This window comes from Spermophilus citellus (assembly GCF_964194105.1).
Source record: "Spermophilus citellus genome assembly, chromosome: 6".
Classification (NCBI taxonomy): Eukaryota; Metazoa; Chordata; class Mammalia; order Rodentia; family Sciuridae; genus Spermophilus; species Spermophilus citellus.
Window position 1 is genome coordinate 95,201,408 of NC_138187.1, and position 20,684 is coordinate 95,222,091.

The 20,684-nt window shown below is 37.8% G+C and overlaps 1 protein-coding gene across 14 annotated transcripts in view; it reads right to left on the bottom strand.

The window, feature by feature from the left end:
- The window catches only part of ZMYND11 (zinc finger MYND-type containing 11), a 95,594-nt gene that overhangs the window by 57,337 nt on the left and 17,573 nt on the right, over positions 1-20,684 (bottom strand). For 13 of the 14 annotated variants that reach the window (XM_081297430.1, XM_081297431.1, XM_081297429.1 and 10 more), the window contains exon 2: positions 11,757-11,891. In XM_081297430.1, the coding sequence (XP_081153556.1) occupies positions 11,757-11,872 (116 nt within the window). In that variant the 5' untranslated portion in view covers positions 11,873-11,891. Of the gene's footprint in view, positions 1-7,008; positions 7,111-11,756; positions 11,892-20,684 lie in introns of those variants that run through there. The other variant, XM_081297425.1, reaches the window with a different exon arrangement.

The following is a 20,684-nucleotide window of genomic DNA, read 5'->3' on the forward strand; positions in this document are numbered from 1 at the left end:
TGCCGACTCTCTTTCCCTCTGTCATCTCACTCTGGAACTGTGCGTACAGGGTCTGTCAGTGACTGGTATTCAGAATGTACGACACACTCCACAATACTTCAGTAGTAATGCTGTGGCATGTAGTAAAAATGGGCAAAGGATTGAAGAGATACTTCATAAAAGGAGACATAAAGGGTCAGTGAGAATATGAGAACAGGCTCTACATCTCTAGTAATCGGGGAAATTAGCAAGAAGATGTGGAGCTTGAGATTTTCAGCACATTTTTGATTTTCAGTTTTTGGATTGGGGATGCTCAACCTCTACTGTCATAAAAAGCAAATTCGTGATTGCCTAGAGCTAGGGACAGGATGAACTAACCATGAAAGAGGGCAGGGAACATTTGTGAGTCATGAAAACTTCCTGTGTCTTGACTGAGGTGGTAATTACACAAGGCATTAATTACAGAGGAAGGAAGAAAAAACAACTTCCTCAAGAAAGCAAAGCTAGTCAACAGCAGAGCTGATACGAGAACTAGTCTAGTTCCTTAAAGATTTTAAGTTTTCTGTTGGAAAGACAAACTGGCCACAGGAAGAGACTGCACTCACCCGATATACTGCTGAAGACTGTTAGTGAGTAGCACATGCCAGTCACTGGCGCTCAGTGCTGGGGATAAACCCAAACACAAGAGACCCTTTTCATAAAGACCATGTCATGGTGGGAGGGGTTGCCAGGCAGAGGGCGGGCAAAACATGGTACTGCTCATAAATAATTCAGTGATATCACAGGCTACAAGGTCTCCTAAAATATCTCCTACAAGAGTTTTTGACTCTCGAGTTTAGACTCTAAAGAAGTAGATTCACTACAGAGAGAAAAATAAAGTTAGATCTTTACCACATAACGAGAGCCAAAAATGGATTAAAGAGTTAACTGCAAAAAGCAAAACAATAAAGTTATAAAAGAAAATGTGGGAAGGAGGGCACAGTAGTGCACACCTGCTATGCCAGCCACTCGGGAGGTCGGAGCAGGAGGATCTTGAGTTCAAAGCCAACATGGCAACACAGTGAGACTGTCATACAAAGAAAATGTAGAGAACATAATGGTAACATACACTACAGTACTGCAGTGAAAATTAAATGAGAAATCATATAAAATATTGTCCTTGTCACAAAATGAGGAAATAGGGCTCATTTAATATTATAAATTATTATAACCCTCCTTGAAACAACTTTTACAGTTAAATATTTATTATGATCATGATTATGATTTTCTCTCCCTCTCTCTCTCTGGGGGAAAAACAAAGGGCCTGGATAATTCTAGGCAAACCTTCTATTACTGATCTTCATCCCCAGCCTGAATATTATTATTTATGTCCGAGCTACTATTTTTCACACTGACACATGAAGATAACACAGGAAAGATACATTCTCTATCCCTAAGGTGCTTATAATCAGCAAAATAAGCAGAAATATTTTTCAGAAATCATAAGATACTTTTTAAAAATAATAAAATTGAATTTTAAACATATTACTATGATAGCAAATAGAAAAGGGAATGGGGTTAATGATACAGAGGACTGTATCAAAATCTGAGAGGAGATTTGAGATGAATCTTGAAAGAATGGGTGTGACTTTGTCCATAAGTAAAGAAAAATCACATAATGAAAAATCCATAGCCTGCTCAGGTGATTGGGAAAGGCCTCACCAGACAGGCCACTGAGTTGGGAGAGACTGGGTATGAAAAGGAGAAAGAAGTCTTTTTTTTTTTTTAAATTATTTTATTTTATTTTTTTTATTGGTTGTTCACAACATTACAAAGCTCTTGACATATCATATTTCATACATTAGATTGAAGTGGGTTATGAACCCCCAATTTTACCCCCAAATGCACATTGCAGAATCACATCGGTTACACATCCACAATTTTACATAATGCCCTATTAGTAATTGTTGTATTCTGCTACCTTTCCTATCCCCTACTATCCCCCCTCCCCTCCCCTCCCATCTTCTCTCTCTACCTCATCTACTGTAATTCATTTCTCTCCTTGTTTATTTTCCCATTCCCCTCACAACCTCTTATATGTAATTTTGTATAGCAATGAGGGTCTCCCTTCATTTCCATGCAATTTCCCTTTTCTCTCCCTTTCCCTCCCATCTCATGTCTCTGTTTAATGTTAATCTTTTCTTCCTGCTCTTCCTCCCTGCTCTGTTCATAGTTGCTCTCATTATATCAAAGAAGACATTTGGTATTTGTTTTTTAGGGACTGGCTAGCTTCACTAAGCATAATCTGCTCTAGTGCCATCCATTTCCCTGCAAATTCTATGATTTTGTCATTTTTTATTGCTGCATAGTACTCCATTGTGTATAGATGCCACATTTTTTTTTATCCATTCATCTATTGAAGGGCATCTGGGTTGGTTCCACAGTCTAGCTATTGTGAATTGTGCTGCTATGAATATTGATGTGGCAGTATCCCTGTAGCATGCTTTTTTAAGGTCTTCAGGGAATAGTCCGAGAAGGGCAATAGCAGGGTCAAATGGTGGTTCCATTCCCATCTTTCCCAGGAATCTCCAAACTGCTTTCCAAATTGGCCGCACCAATTTGCAGCCCCACCAGCAATGTACAAGTGTACCCTTTTCTCCACATCCTCGCCAGCACTTGTTGTTGTTTGACTTCATAGTGGCTGCCAATCTTACTGGAGATGGTATCTTAGGGTGGTTTTGATTTGCATTTCTCTGACTGCTAGAGATGGTGAGCATTTTTTCATGTACTTGTTGATTGATTGTATATCCTCCTCTGAGAAGTGTCTGTTCAGGTCCTTGGCCCATTTGTTGATTGGGTTATTTGTTATCTTATTGTCTAATTTTTTGAGTTCTTTGTATACTCTGGATATTAGGGCTCTATCTGAAGTGTGAGGAGTAAAAATTTGTTCCCAGGATGTAGGCTCTCTATTTACCTCTCTTATTGTTTCTCTTGCTGAGAAAAACTTTTTAGTTTAAGTAAGTCCCATTTGTTGATTCTTGTTATTAACTCTTGTGCTATGGGTGTCCTATTAAGGAATTTGGAGCCCGACCCCACAATATGTAGATCGGAGCCAACTTTTTCTTCTATCAGATGCAGAGTCTCTGATTTGATATCAAGCTCCTTGATCCATTTTGAGTTAACTTTTGTGCATGGCGAGAGAAAGGGATTCAGTTTCATTTTGTTGCATATGGATTTCCAGTTTTCCCAACACCATTTGTTAAAGATGCTATCCTTCCTCCATTGCATGCTTTTAGCCCCTTTATCAAATATAAGATAGTTGTAACTTTGTGGATTAGTCTCTGTGTCCTCTATTCTATACCATTGGTCCACCCGCCTGTTTTGGTACCAGTACCATGCTGTTTTTGTCACTATTGCTCTGTAATATAGTTTGAAATCTGGTATCGCTATACCGCCTGATTCACACTTCCTGCTTAGAATTGCTTTTGCTATTCTGGGTCTTTTATTTTTCCATATGAATTTCATGATTGCTTTATCTATTTCTACAAGAAATGCCGTTGGGATTTTGATTGGCATTGCATTAAACCTATAGAGAACTTTTGGTAATATCGCCATTTTGATGATGTTAGTTCTGCCTATCCATGAACAGGGTATATTTTTCCATCTTCTAAGATCTTCTACTTCTCTCTTTAGGGTTTGTAGTTTTCATTGTATAAATCTTTCACCTCTTTTGTTAGGTTGATTCCCAAGTATTTTATTTTTTTGGAGGATATTGTGAATGGAGTGTTTTTCCTCATTTCCGTTTCAGAAGTTTTGTCGCTGATATACAGAAATGCCTTTGATTTATGCGTGTTGATTTTATATCCTGCCACTTTGCTGAATTCATTTATTAGTTCTAGTAGTTTTTTTGTAGACCCTTTTGGGTCTTCTAGGTATAGAATCATGTCATCTGCAAATAGTGATAATTTAAGTTCTTCTTTTCCTATTTTTATGCCTTTAATTTCTTTCGTCTGTCTAATTGCTCTGGCCAGTGTTTCGAGAACTATATTGAATAGAAGTGGTGATAGAGGGCATCCCTGTCTTGTTCCAGATTTTAGAGGGAATGCCTTTAACTTTTGTCCATTCAGAATGATGCTAGCCTGAGGCTTAGCATAGATAGTTTTTACAATGTCAAGGTAAGTTCCTGTTATCCCTAGTTTTTCTAATGTTTTGAACATAAAGGGACGCTGTACTTTGTCGAATGCTTTCTCTGCGTCTATCGAGATGATCATATGGTTCTTATCTTTAAGTCTATTGATGTGGTGAATAACATTTATTGATTTCCGTATATTGAACCATCCTTGCATCCCAGGGATGAATCCTACTTGATCATGGTGCACAATTTTTTTGATGTGTTTTTGTATTCGATTCGCCAGAATTTTATTGAGGATTTTTGCATCTAGGTTCATTAGAGATATTGGTCTGTAGTTTTCTTTCTTTGAGGTGTCTTTGGTTTCGGAATCAGGGTGATGTTGGCCTCATAGAATGAATTTGGAAGAGCTCCCTCTTTTTCTATTTCCTGAAATAACTTGAAAAGTATTGGTATTAATTCTTCTTTAAAGGTTTTGTAAAACTCCGCTGTATACCCATCCGGTCCTGGGCTTTTCTTGGTTGGTGGTCTTTTGATGGCTTCTTCAATTTCATCCATTGATATTGGTCTGTTCAAATTGTGTGTATCCTCCTGACTCAGTCTGGGCAAATCATATGACTTAAGAAATTTATCGATGTCTTCACTATCTTCTATTTTATTGGAATATAGGTTTTCAAAATAATTTCTAATTGTCTTCTGTATTTCTGTAGCATCTGTTGTGATATTGCCTTTGAGAAAGAAGTCTTAACGACTGTAATTGTGAAGAGCTTTGTACACATGCCCTGCTTAGGTATTTAGATTTCATGTACAATGGGAAAAACCAAGAGGATTTTAAGAACAATTATACCTAAAATTTAGAAAACTGATAAACTGTGAGATTTATGAGATGACAATCAAAAAGGAAGTCTGGAAAGGGCATCACAGGCAGAGGAGGGAAAGAGTGGACCTACCAAGTGCCCAGTGCTCTGGAGCGCAGCAGATGATGCAGAGAGGCAGGCAGACATAGTGACATGGGCAGGGGAAAATGTTCTGCAACAGCAGAGCCCACTGACCAGAGATGCTCTGCAAGGGGACACAGGAGCAAAGAAAAAGGTTTGCAAGAATGAAGCAACCTGATGCAACAACGTCTTGGAAAACCCTGACAACAATGACGGGCAGACGGAAAGCAAGGTAGGGTGGGCAGAAGCACGGGGAAACAATGAGGCAGAGAAGAGCAGACTCGAGAGACACTGAAGAGGACCAGACTAGCTGGAAATGGAAAAACATGGGTGGGTTTTACTTTAACCATTTCTTTATTTTAGAAAGCATCTGCTTTTCCCCTCCAGCTACCAGTTAAAAATCTAAGTGCTAGCATTAAAGGTCCTCCTAGTGTAGCTGTACTCTCTTTCCAACCACTTTCCCTTCAAATCCTACAGGCTCTTCCCTTGATCCAAACAGTCTAAACTGAGACTCTATTCTGCCTGCCCAAAGGATTCTGGACTCTCTTTGTGACTCTCTCAAGAAGGTCTGTAACATAACAGATTAAGATGCTCTAGCACACAGTAACTCTCAAAATCTGGTACCACCGGGCATGGTGGCACATGCCTGTAATCCCAGCAGCTCAGAAAGCTGAGGCAGGAGGATCACGAGTTCAAAGCCAGCCTGAGCAAAAACGAGGTGCTAAGCAACCCTGTCTCTAAATAAAATACAAAATAGGGCTAGGGATGTGGCTCAGTGGTCGAGTGCCCCTAAGTTCAATCCCCAGTTCCCCTCCCAAACAACAAGAACAAAAAACTCTGGTACTGCATCATTTACTTAATGGTTATTTAGAATCCTATGTGCTTCCTCCATGTCTACTTCACGGAACTGCAAAGAAATGTCAAAAACAAACAAACAAACAACACTGAAAATCCAAGGCAAGACCAATGCCAAAGAATCTGCATACTTGAAAAAATCACTGGGGTATAGTTCTGTAGAATCAGTTGCTTCTCTTTAAGGCTCTTAGCACGTGAATGGCATAATAACACCTGCTCGTCTACTTCCACAAAATGGGAGAACAAATCAATACAAACTGAAGAGGGAGTGCAGGATGGGTCCTGTGAGGGTCCTCAGGGCTGCACAAAGGCGTAACTGTACTGCTCAGTAGTTTTTTTAACTAACTTCTGTTTCTAAAAAAGGTCTTGATATAATGGCTTTTCTCCTCCTCTCCAGCAATTTAAAAAAGTGAACAGAAATTTACAGACACACAGAAAAATTTAACTTGAATAAACAATTCCTGGGAATTGGGCTTCCTAACACTACACTCTAGCATGTAATGAAATTGTGTACCTGGTCTCCAGGGCAGCCTGCCCACGAGGACTTCCAGTCTGGGTCTATACAGACCTGTCTGTAACGACAGGAGGCCTCCAGAGAACTCAGAAACGGCAATGCCAAGCATGCCCCTAAAGATCAGCGGTCCCACTTTCTAACTGGGGTTTGACCCTAACTGTATTGGTTTTACTCAAGACATGTAAATAATGGATGCCCTAATTTGAACTAGTAATGGGACTAGTCTTGCAATCCAATGTTAGTCCGATGATACCCGTCACAAAGTACTCACTCCTAGAAACAGAATTGAATTCACTCAAGACAAGAAGGAAACCGACAGAGCCACTGCTTCAATTGCTAATTCCAGTAGTCAATTAAAAACAAATTTATTTCCTCCAAACATACTACCTACTCAATAACTCCTGTAGAAACTAGCACAAGATCCAAACTTCTTTCACAAGCAAGTCTTTAAACTATCTTATAACAACTACTTAGAATAATTACGAACCTTGAAGACCATATTATAATTATTCAAAGTAGATGTGCATAAACTGCATTAAAGGGGAAAAGGAGGTGGTGCCTACAACTTATTTTTACTGGACTATAAAAACATTACTGGTGTTTAAAGGAATAACCTGACAATGGGCTGCATCACATGCGACTAAAATCTCAAGCGTCACTCATGCCACTGGCTTTGCTGTCACATGGTTCTTCATCCTTGCTTCCTGAGCTAAGAGCTGTAAAACAAGGGCTAATGTCATCGAAACATACAAATACTTCATAAATATTTAACATGCATATTAAGTAAGGAAGTAATTCAAAGCTTTATTATAACTATCCAAATTATATAAAATTAATGAATCCATGTGCCATCTAAAATTTAACATTTATAGATATGTGAATTAAAAAGAAGATATTCCTTTGCTTATCTTCAAAGACAACCCTGACCAGACTACTATATTTTTGCTTTATGATAAAATGACTCATTCATTTCACATTCATGATGATGAAATATCACAAAACATCCTTCAGTTTGTTTTTGTTTGTTTGTGGTGAGGATCTGGAGCTCAAATGCTTTAAAATGCCACAAATTCTACTTACAGAATTCCTTTCTAAAACTGCGACACAACTTACTATGTTAGAAGAGAGGAATATATTACTGTGCATTCCAATGTATCTAGAATTACAGATATTAAAAACGTTCCTTAGATTTGCCTCTACTAGAAGGTATTTTGTTTTGTTTTATTGCCATAGCTCTTTTTTTGAAAGAAAATGGTGCTTTTTTTTCTTTTGAAGAAAAATCACAAGACTCTTGTGAACTTCAACATAAGAAAACATAGTTCCAGGGGGAAAAAATAGGGATTAAAAAATAGAGAAAACCCCAGGAAACTTCAGGAAGTAAGAGTACACATTTTTGGCAATTTATAAAAATGGCATAAAAGGGAGCTTTAGAGACATAAGCCTAGGGAAAGTACTTAGAACCACCTTCCCTGTTGCAAGTTTAAGAAAACTGATTTTACATCAAAACAACCAAGGGAAAATACTGGCTGTCAGAGCAGAATCACATCTGTACAAGCAAAGCACACAGCAAAGATGCTGACAGAAGTGGGCATGCCTGTAATCTCAGCAGTTTGGGAGGCTGAAACAGGAGGATTGTGAGTTCAAAGCCAGCCTCAGCAAAAGCAAAGTGCTAAGCAACTCAGTGAAACCCTGTCTCTAACTAAAATACAAAATAGGGCTGGGCATGTGGCTCAGTGGTCGAGTGCCCCTGAGTTCAATTCCCAGTACCAAAATAAATAAATAGAAAAAGTATTTTTAAAAAGACCCAAGAAACCATGATCTGCTGCTCCAGAAGAGACGTGGAAAACAGAACAAGATCTGAAAGCTATAGAGACACTGCAAAGTCTTGAAATGAGTTAAACATCTGAAGAAAATCACTTCAGAAATGAGGTACAAACTAGCAGGCATGCATAAGTGAACACATAGCAGATAACACCACAGATAAACAGCAGACACAAGAAGGGAAACTCTAAAAATCTCAAATTAAAAAGATGAAAGTAATTCAAGAGAAAATTAGAAATACAATGAACAGGGAAACGAAATCTAACATACTAAGAGAAGCCCCAAACAATAAAAACTAAGCAATGAGGTGTGTATGTGTGTGTGTGTGTGTGTGTGTGTGTGTGTGTAAAATAAGGGTGATGTAAAATTTGGATTGAAATATATTCAATTTATTTAAATGCATGAATGAATTCCATATGCTACTTTAAAAACTAATTATTTCCAGTAGAGGGTGCTATTTCGAACACTACTTTTCCTATACAAACTATGCCACAGGGAAACCAAAGAGCAGATGATGGGAAGCTTGTACTCTTTACAGAAGCATATTCCAGTTTAAAAAAGAAAGACTATTACAAATTTTTAAGCTTTAGTGATTATCAGATCTAACAGCAATGGCGACAATCAGGAAATGAGAAGCAGTCAACATCGTGTGCCTTCTTTATTTATTTATTTATTTTTTAGTTGTAGTCAGACACAATACCTTTATTTTATTTATTTATTTTTACAGGGTGCTGAGGATCAAGCCCAGCGCCTCACACGTGCTAGGTGAGTGCTGTACCTCATTGCGTGCCTTCTAATAGGATCCACCATGTCCCTGGAGCTGTCAGACCCCACCTTCAAGCCTGAAGGCAACTCAGTACCTTCCAAATACAGGACTGAGCAATAACTCAGACCACAGCAAGGACATCAGCAACACTAGACCCTGAGAAACCAGAACAAACAACCCTGTTCCTTCATAAGTAAATGCCAAAAGGAAAATATCGAAAAAAAGATGAAGGAGAAATTTATAGATTAAAAGAACAAAGACAAGAAGACTCTAACCAGCACATCCAAGTAAGCCACAAGGAGGATGTGCCTGCCCCAAGGGCCAGTCGCCTAGAAGACCTTTGTTCTATGATGGAGTCACTCATCAGTCAAACAGTGGAGGAGATCTAACCACTACAGGACTCTTTACAGCCTGTGGTGGCTTAAGATATTTTTAAAGTTTAAAAGACACCTCTGAGTTCAGCCTTGACTGGACTAAGCAGTGCAACTTGATTTAAAATAAAACTAAGGCTTGAAAAGTGTTACCTTTAAGAGTGCATAATATGGGGGCTGGGCTGTGGCTCAGTGGTAGAGCACTTGCGTGGGACAGGTGAGGCCCTGGGTTCCATCCTCACCACCACATAAAGATAAATAAATAAAGGTATTGTGTCCATCCACAACTAAAAAAAAAATATGGGGGAAAAAGAGTGCAGAATAGTAACATTAGGCTTTAGAGCCAAAGATCTATTTCCTGGCACAGTCCAATACTGCTTTCTGAGCTAGCGCAGGCAAGGGGAATGGACACTGGCCGAGAAGCAAGGGCACTAGGTGAGGTGACTCCCTGGGCAGCTCCTCATGGGAGCTGACTGAACAGCAAGGATATAATTGCAACCAAGACTGATGTTATGCAAGAAGCACAGGATGCTCTACAGTGAGCTGCCATAATAAAAAGAAATATGGCATCAGACCCACTCACATATGTAAGCTGTCCCTCTCTGCCTCCCTCCCTCCCTTCCTTCTTTTCTTTCTATCTTCAGATGAACCAACAAAATCATGGCCATTTGGTAGGTAAATACATTTATTCATATTTGCTTTACGAAATATGAACCTTAAGATATGAAGAAAAATGTGATTCAAAGCCATTTGGGCCTAAATTAATGGAGAAAAACGGTTGCTTTATCAACAATCCATAATGCAAAATGAGTGTGATCTTATTTATCAATCCTTTACTACAGTTTGACACCGGGCTTATGCTATGTAACACTAACTCCCACTACTGAGGGGCCAGCTCTCTCACACCCACTCAGCAGGCAATTCTAGACCAGGGACACTCATGCTGGGGACTCGGAGTGCTTCTAAGATAGAGATGCAGAAGAGAGAGAAGTGGCGGTCTGAGAAACCAAAATAGCTCTGCCAAGCTTACATGATTTTAAGGTCAAATGTAATCCAAAGAATAATATATCTCAAAATTCTTCTGTAAGCAATTTTGATATACATAAACTATGGTTTTTAAAATATCTCACCTAGAAGAAAATACTGTTTTCTTTGGCAGTAATGGGGGTCTTAAGCATGTTAGGCAAGTACTCAACTACCTGGCTACATCCACAGCTCAAGATCTTTAAAAAACTGTTTTATACTAACATCACCTTCCTGTAATCTGTTCTGTATTAGTTCCCATGCCTCATATTATTTGCTTCTTTAAAAACTTAATAATTAAAGTAAGTATTACTTGTGTTGTTCTCATTTTCCACAGTGTTTCCTATTCTCTCCTCTACTGCAGGACAGGAGCCAGGAGTTGATGGCCAACCTAAGACACTCCCCTGAAGGTACACAATGAGAGCAGCTCCCAGCCTCCCCACTCCACCCATTCCCCAGCCTCCCTCCCTCCTGCATAGCCTATAATCTTCGCAGAACACCAAGAAGGAACAAATATACATGGAACTCAATTTTTGTTACTTATTAATAAAGGTAAAAACAAATAAAGCATTTATGGAAGTTAGCTTTTATAAGTTAGCTGTTTTCCATTTTCATAGACAGTATTTAACAAATGTGGGAGGGAAAAATATAAAGAAATTCTACCAATTAGCAAAAAACTCATCCAAATGTTTAAAAAATATATAAATTTGGCATTATTCTTTCAAAAAGTGCCCAGAGAAACAAATGTAAGAAAGCAAAATCAAGTTCCAAATTGAAGACTCCCTTATAATTAGTATAGAACAGGTAAACAGTATTCATCAAGTAGCTGGATTTTTTTTTTTTTTTAAATCCTGAATCTTTGGCTACCAAGATAAATGGCATTAGAAACGAAGGGGAAAAAAAGAATGTATTTTTTTTTAATGGGACATTTATTCAATATATCTTCTAAAATACAGAATGGCATTGTTACAGATTCTGTTAGTAGGTTACGAACTAAAAGTTGCCTTTTACCACACATACCATGCTCATCCTATATTGAAATGACTAATGAACGGCAGGGTACTGTTAGCTTCATGTATAAAGCAAGTGACTGACTAAAAAGCCTTTTAAACAAGACTTAGTTTCTAACAATTAAAATAGTTTATAAATAAAAACTTGAAAATAGAACTTATTGGTATTTTACTTGCCTAATATTTAACAAAACTTCTAAATACAAGTTCTTGTACATGTTTCTGTAACTGTAGATTTCTACAAGGCAAAAAGTGACTTCAATCCTTTGCAATATGTGTTGACTAGCAGACTAAGATCAGGAATTTTTAGACATTTCCCCCAAAGTCTTATATGAAATCTTACAGGGATATTTTTGTTTAAACTTACTTACTTAGTAATTCGGTCAATGTTGGCAATTTGCTTCTGGTTCCTTATAATCTCAATAGCTGCCCAAAGATGCTGGATGGCTTTTGTATCCGCCTGTCGTCTTTTTGTTAAACGTGCCATGACCTGTTTACTTCTTTAGCTGCAGTAATATACAAAACATAAGGCAAAAAACATGGATTACAAATTGAATTACCACCAACACAATAGTCAGGAGGTGCCGACTATTGATGATAATAATGTAAGCTGTAGCATGACCGACTGTTTATTTTCTACCATCCACATCACTGTGTATTACTTCACTACTTCGTGAAGAATAACATTCTAAAATCCAAAACGCTAAAAGATACTCTTTCCAAGGACAAGTGGCCACCTTGTACCAGCTTATCAAAAATAAACAAAGAAACCTTAAGTTTTATTCTAAAACAGACATTATCTGATAAGATTTCATTTTTAAATACTACACTATGTGAAATTTGACTAATATAAAATGGGATTTAGATGTCCTAAATGGTACTTTAGTTTATTATAGTTGTGGCTTTTAAAATGCCAAATTTATGTATATGAAAACAACATTAAAAAAAACAACAGAAAATAAAAGATAAGTTACTTTGGGGTGAGATTTGACAGGCTGGGGGATAACATACTAGATAATTCTAAATTGTTAGAAATGAGCAAATTCCTAGGATTAGATGTTAGTTGGATGGTATTTGTTGCATTCATTAGGAAACAACATTGCTACTTTATTCAACTTTTAATATTCTGGGTAAATTGAGGAAAAGAGTGACCACACTTCCAGATAACTCTCCAGCTGTCTCTGGGAAGGCTGGGATCACCACCTGCATACCCGATGGGCACCACTACAGAGGAGACCTCAGCCCTGAGCCAGGGTCTGCCACGGTGCTGCAGCCGCTTCCTTCTGCACCAGGGTGAGCCCTACACTGGATACCCACCGAAACATAAGCCTCTAAATTACACGGTGATGACGCTGTTTACAGTCTACAGGCCCAAGGTGAATATCACAACTGGAACTGGAGGCCACCATCTTGACCTGACCTGGCCTATTCTCTAAAGGAAGAGGATGAGGGTGTGAACTTGTTCTTGGCACTCTCCTCTGCCCCACAACTGGCTCAGAGTCATGGGTATCACCTTTTTCCCTCCCTCGACATTTCTTCTCACAGCCATATGTCCCACTCTTTCTCTGACAAACCTGAATAAAACCTGCAGCTGCACAGAAGCTTATCTTGACAAGACTCACTTCTGGTGAGTGTGGGATCGGGCAGCACCCAGAAGGAGGCCTGCTCACACTTAACACACCCAAAGGTGTCTCTGCATGCCCTGCTTCTTCCCCCCTTGACTTCTGATAGTTCCTAACTTTGCTCCATAGAGAGATTAATTAAAAAATAATGCCCGTGTGCAAGTTTTAAAGAAAACTAAGGACAAATCAGTTGGTTCTGTATGAACTCACACATATAACTAAATGATAATAAAAATTACAATTTACAAATGTCTCTGTTTTAGGGACTTAAAATATATAGGAATGTTTCAGATTAAGTGTGCTTATACAGGAGAGTCAACTTCCAGAGCTGGAAAAGCATAATGGCAAGGAATAATAAATAATTCTAATTTATTTGTATAAATTAGAAAGTGACATCCAATGGTAAACTATAGTAATATAACAGCTCTGACAGATTGCACAAATAAAATTTCACATTGTTCAGATAAAAATAACAAAATTTCAATTATTCTTATAAACTTAATAAGTGCCCACTTTGTGTAATGCATTGTGCAAGGCATAATGAAGTATTTTAAAATGTAAGAGCTGGGTTGTGGCTATGTGGTAGAGCACTTGCCTAGCACATGTGAGGCCCTGGGTTCAATCCCTAGCACCACATTAAAATAAATAGATAGAGAGATAGAGATAGAGGTATTGTGTCAATTTACAACTTAAAAAAAAATTTAATGTATAAATAGTAATCCTTGCCAAAAATAACTTAAAACTGGCAGAAAAATTTTGACATGTACGTGAAATTTTTAACTATGACATACAAATGGTCGATCCAGCATGTGCTCAGACAAGGGACACACTACTTCCAGCTTAAAAATAATCTTTTTTTTTTTTTACCTCTAATTACTTTATTAATTATTTATCTGCAAAATTTGAGCAGAAATTTAAATAAAAAACTCTGAAAAATGGTAAATACATGAGAAAACATGAAAGTCAATTTATTTTCTTAACTTAATGTCTTAATTTATTTATTTTCTCAGTTTCTTTAAAAGATGATTGTTTAAAATAAAGAAAAGTAATTGATAGGTGTCTTTAAGTTCATAACATATGTAGAAGTAAAACATATAACAACCATAGCACAAACAGAGGAGAGGGACTAAAGAAAATCATATTATAAATTTCTTGTATTTGGTGTGAAATAGTATCATATTTATTCAAGTGTAATTATGGTAAATTAAGGAAGCATACTATAAGATGTAGAACAAACACTAAACAATATTATATACAGGTATAGGTAATTTTATATTTAACTTACAAATTATTCTTTCAAGATACATGAATGAATTTTAAAATACCAAAATAAAATAAATAGTTCATTCAGAGCTATAGAAAACATAACAGCAAAACAAACATTTTTAAATAATAATAAGTATTTACTTATAAATTTATATTTGTAACAATCATAAGAACACAGTGGGAAGTCGGACATAGTGGTGCACACCTGTAATGGCAGCAGCTCGGGAGGTTGAGCCAGTAGGATGGCAAGTTCAAAGCCAGCCTCAGCAACTTAGGCTCAAAAAATAAAAAGGGCTAGGGATGTGGCTCAGTGGTTAAGCAACCCTTGGATCAATCCCCAGAACCAAAAAAAGAAAGTAGTGGGCACTAAGTAGCAGAAACTATAAAGGTGATGTCACATTTCTAGAAATCATTAAAGTCAAGATTAAAGGATGAAATAATGCTACATCTCAGGAAAACAGACATAAGGTTAAAGTAGAAGATTCCGGAGATGAACCAAGTGGTAGACAGCAGACAGACCCTGGATTCAAGGTACACCCTAAGGGGACAATCACTAGTTACAAGGATTCAAGCAGAACACCGAAAACTCAAGAAAGCAAATGCAACCAGGTGAGTGGCAGACCACAAGAGTGGTAGAGCTAAGTGGCCACTGAGACAGGTCTCTACAGGAGGACCAATCAGAGTCTTCTGGGAAATCCAAACGTGCTCATTCACTTAGCATACACCTCAAGCCTACCTGTTCCTACCAGGCCCTCTTCTACTCCCTAGGGACACAGCAAAGCAATCCAACAAAATTCTTTCAAGAGTAATGATATGGCTGGATAGCAATTTGGTGTTCCTCAATAATGAGAAAAAAATCTTAAGAAATGAGTCTCTTAGATCCTAAATACAGAGAGCTAGTCATTTAAGGGCCTTGCTGATACAGCAAAGGAGACTTTTCAATCTATTTGTACCTGAACAATTGTTACATTACTAAGAAGCTGCATGGTTCACAATTCCCAAAATGCCCCAAACTTCACCCTTCTAAGCCTTTGGTCAAGCAATTCTCTCTCTGCCTGAAATGTTCTCCCCTGCCTCTTTATTATTTCTCTGCTGCTTTAGGGTTCAAATGCAGTTTACCCTGACCAATCTTTCCTTCTGGAATTAAACTCAACTGTCTTTTGTATGCTAATAGTAATTTGTTTATATATCTCTTACATATTTTTTGCTTGTACGAATAATTATAATTTCCTCAAAAGAATTCTTTAATTTAACTAAAAAAAGACATGTCTCATTTATTTTTACACCTACTATCTTTCAAGGTGCATAGTATAGTTTTGAATATGTAAACTTTCAATATGAAGTTATTAAATTCAAGTTTTCCATTTATATTTATGTAAATAACAAGACCCCAGAGTGAGCCTTCGTTTATGTTTTATCAAAGATTGAGACATCAAAAAGAAAGATCAGAAGACTCGTAGAAATCATTAATACGACTCCCGACCTTGGCTCTGCCCCACACATCTTTCAGGAGAAGTCACTCCTGAGGAGGTGAGTCTCAAAAGGATCGTTGAGAAAAAAAACAAGAAACCAAACAAGACTTCAAGTGAACCTAAGAAGTCCTGGGGCCACTGGGGTCCACTGGCCCCACCAGCCCAGGTGCATTGCAGTCCTCACTCACACCACCCCACTTCCCCGAGCAGGAGAGAAGAGAGCAAGCAGGGGAAACCTGAAAATAAGCAAAATCAATGCTCTGCTCGGCGGGTATGTGCACAACACTCTTGGAATTTGAGGGGACAATAAATGCTATATCTGGGAAAAGAGAGAGCTGACACAGCAGGGAAGAGGCCGGAATAGTCTTTCTCCTACACCAAACGTATTCGGATGTCTTGTGGCACTGGGTGCAAATGTTACATAAAATCTAAAAATAAATCCTATTGTTTTAATATTTCACGATGGCTCAGCAATAAAACTTTCCTCAAAAGCTTGTGATTTTAAATTATCATTTGACTGTATACTCATACCATTTTACCATTTATGTATTCTCGGTATATTAAGGTTATTTTCTTAAAATATCTTGGGTTTTAATGTATATTAAATGATGCTGAAATCCAAATAATCACAATTGCTTCTCTGATTACAAGTCCTTCACACTCGAATCAGAGAAATAATCAGTTGTATTTTCCTCTTTTTTTATAATTTATTTTTAACTTACCTCAAATTACGTTTTAGAAATTATTATTATGAACACACCTTTTTTAGGGTAGTTTTAGATTCACAGCAAGATCAAGCAGAAGAGATGAAGTTTCCACATATTCCTTGTCCCCACAGAGGCACAATCCTTGCCACAATCGACATTCCCACATCATGGTTACCTAGTTAAAATCCATGGACCCACTCTGGACTCGCCTTGCCCCCAAATTTACTTAAGTTTACTTTAAGATCCACAGTTTACTTTAAGATTCACTCTTGGAGCTGAGGGTGGTGGTGCATGCCTGTAACTCCAGCAACTCAGGAGGATGAGATAGGAGGATCCTGAGTTCAAAGCCAGCCTCAGCAACTTAGTGAGGCACTTGCAACTCAGTGAGATCTAAATAAAATACTCTAAATACTAAAAAGGGCTGGAGATGTGGTTCAGTGGTTAAGCACCAGAGTTCAATTCTGAGTACCAAAAAAAAAAAAAAAAAAAAAAGATATACTCTTGGTGGTGAACATCTGTGGGCTTTGACACTTCTGCGGTGACAGGCGGGCATCTTTGTGGCACCATCTTATAAAGCCTGGGTGCTGAGCCCTCCAGCCACTGACCTTGCTGTCTGGTCCTGTGCAGCCGTGTCTTGACTGCAACTCCTCCCAGGGGGTTGGTATGGAATCGTCCACCTGTGGTGTCACCCTGGTGCCCATGAGTTTCAGATTTTAGAGCACCCTGAACAACAGATTTTTAGATTATTGCCTGTTGTTTGAGGTAGTGCTCATTGATGAGAAAGAGCTAGCCGCAGAATGGGGAGAGCATGCGTAGGCCAAGACCAGGAAAGAACTCAGGGTGCCTGAGGTGCAGAAAGAACAGTGGCTGGAATATAGTGAATGGGGAGAACTACAGTAAAATGAGGGGGACAGGGCTGAGATCAAACCTTGCAGCTCACAGTGAGCACCTTGGATTTCAGCATAATTTCACAGACACCAATTGAGGGCTTGCAGACTGCAATGGGTTGGGAGAGGTAACCCGGACTTAGGTAAATAAAATAGGTGAATACCAGATGCCTGATCCCAGGCACACACAAGAGGCCTAACAATCTAAATGACAGCTTTCTGGAAAATTTAGGGATTCTAGAGAAAGGACCTTCAGATGTTCAGATGCTGATGTCTGAAGGAACGTGGCAGAAAAGCCAACTGGCCACCTGACATCTTGGCAGTGTGGCCCACACAGAGGACTTCTAATTGGCTTCCTAGTGTCTCACCTTTAAATAGAACAGATAGCCAAGGACCACTAGACATTCAGAAAATGCTACTTAATAAAAGAGAAAGATGGGCTGGGCTCAACAATAGCGCACGTGCCTGGCATGAGTGAGGCACTGGGTTTGATTCTCAGCACTACGTATAAATAAAGATCTATCAACAACTAAAAAATAATAATAAATAAATAAACAAGAGAGAAAGAGGCCTTATCAAGCAAACAGAAAAAGGGGTAGGCAGGAATTCAAATCAGAAAATACAGGAACAGTAAAAATTTCCAGATGAATATCATGCAAGAGTTAAGACACGGAATTGTATCCATAAACCATAAATTACATAATATAAACATGAGTATTCAGGAAAAATTTAAATATGACAAATAAAGCATTCAGCTAAAGGCTTGAATATAAAGTTGAGGCAATCTCCCATGAAGTAGAACAAGACCAGAGACACAAGAGACAGGGGAAGGAACGCGGTGCACTCTGTGAATAGAAGAGTTTCAAAAAGAAAATGGAAAGGAGACTGTCATTCAGAAATGACTCAAGAAAAGTAATAAGACTGAACAACAAGCACGTGCGAGTGGAAAGGGCCCATCAGAGGCCAGCACATGCAGAAGGAAAGCTAGAGCACAGAAGCCAGAAGGCCAAGACTGGGTTAAAAAAAAAAAAAAAAAAAGAGCTTCCAAGCTTCCATGGTGGCATCCATGGTACCAAGGACATGGGTGAAATAGTAACCCGCGTCCTAGCAGCATCATAGAAGCCACAGAATGATGGACATCTCTTGAACTTGGAGGGAAAACTGTTTCACCTAAATTTCTAATCCATCCAAATGATCAATCAGTGCAGGCTCACTAAAGATATGCTCATGCAGATACTCCAAAAAAAGACCTGACAACCTGTCGTCCAGGACTCAGGACTCAACACAGGAAGGAAGCAAAGGGAATTCCCAGATAAAAGCATTCTAGCAGACCTCAAGAAAAGCCCAGTCTATGTCTGAACAGAGAATGATAAGCATCAGAAGGGGATCTCCAGGAAGCAAATACTGCATGGCAGAGATATTAAATTCAACAAAAACATTGCTATGCCAGAAACGCACAAACTTACACATAACAAACCACTAATGTCCATGTAAAAATCTTAAATTAGATTTTGGCAAACACAAACAACACATTAAAAATTTTAAAGATGCTTTATTCCAGGAATGCAATCACAGTTCAAAGTTAGGAAGAATATTAACATAATTAATGAAGAACTAATAAAAGCATGATTACCTCTGAAAATGCTGAGGAAGTACCTAAAAATTCAACATATGCATGTAAAAACTAATAAGTAAGAACAGAGGGATACAGCTTTTATATACAGCCTTAAGATTATTAGATAACTTACTAAGGAAATGTAGAAAAATTTACCAATATAAGGAAAAGACTAAGAATCCTCACTATGTTCATTCTAAATACTGCCCTAGAAGTACTACAATAAGAGAAGGGAGATAATTAAGAATTGGGGTGGGGGGAGATAAAACTACCTCTCTTGCAAATGACATAGGCAATATGATTATGTATCCAGAAAATTTAAAAGAATGAATGAAAAATACAATCCAGAGTCAGAAAAGTTAAATTATGAAGAAGCGGGCATAGGGAAATGCCTTTAAAGTCAGGGAGCAGGGAAAATATTTTTTCTGACTCAATACCCAGAAGCAAAGTAAAAGGGGAAAGTCTAACAAAAACACAAAAATAAATAAGCATGCAAGATTAAAACCTTTGCATGTCTAAAATATATTATAAACAAGGTAAAAATGTAAGTGACAAATAGGTAAACACATAAGAAATTTTGCAGTTTAAATAACAAGTTAAAGGCTAATATCCCTAATATATATAAAGAACCTCTAAGTTTTCAGAAAAAGCCCAAAACCCAGTAGAGAAAAAAATGAGCAAAACATATGAAGGGGTAAAAAAGTACTACAAAAGACCTATAAACTTAAGCAAAGTTGCTTAATTTCTCTGATAATTAGAGAAGGGCAATTTTAAACTACAATTAATACATCATTTTTTCCTTTTTATTTAATAAAATTCTTTTTTAAAAACTTTGCTTATTTATTTTTTTTCTGCAGTGCTGAGGATCAAACCCAGTGCCCCACATATGCGAGGCAAGCATTCTGCATAGTAGACACTGAGCCCCAGCCCCAACCCCAGCCCCTAATACACCATTTGTATGCTTCTGTCTAGGAAAACTCCAGAAGCCTAGCAATGCTGTCACTAGGCTGAGAGAAACAGGCATTCCTCACATATGGTACTGGTGGGAACAGAAAATGTCACCATTGTTGGAGTGGAATGGCAATGACAACCAAGATTACATATGCATTTACTCTGACCCAGCAATCTCACTGGTAAACATGTATACAAAGTCATTTTTTGTAGTACTATTTGTAATAGTAAATAAATGAGGAACTGCTTGAATACAGTACAGGGCCTCCACACAATGGAGTATGAACCAGCTATAAAAAGCAAATAAGGGGTCACATCAACATGCAACCAAAGAAAAATAAGCTGGACTTCATTAAAATTAAAAGCTTTTTATTCTTCAAAGGATACCATCAAGAGAGTGAAAGGACAGAGAATAGTCAAAAATACTTGCAAATTACATATCTCAAAGAGGACTTCTATGTGAAATATATAAAATTCTTACAACTCAATAAAAAAAGACAACTCAATTAAAATAAAGTATTTGAACAGATTTTTCCCAAAAGTGATATACAAATGGCCAATAAGAGTTAAAAAGATTCTCAAAATCCTTAGTCAGTAGGGAAATACAAATAAAACCATGAGATACCACTTGACAACCACTAGGATAGCTACTTTTAAAAATAAAATAAAAAGACACTGACAAATATTGATAAAGACAAAAAGAAACTGGTATCATCATTCACTGCTGATGAGATTGGAAAATGGTAAAACTGCTTTCAAAAACAGCTTGTGAATTCCTT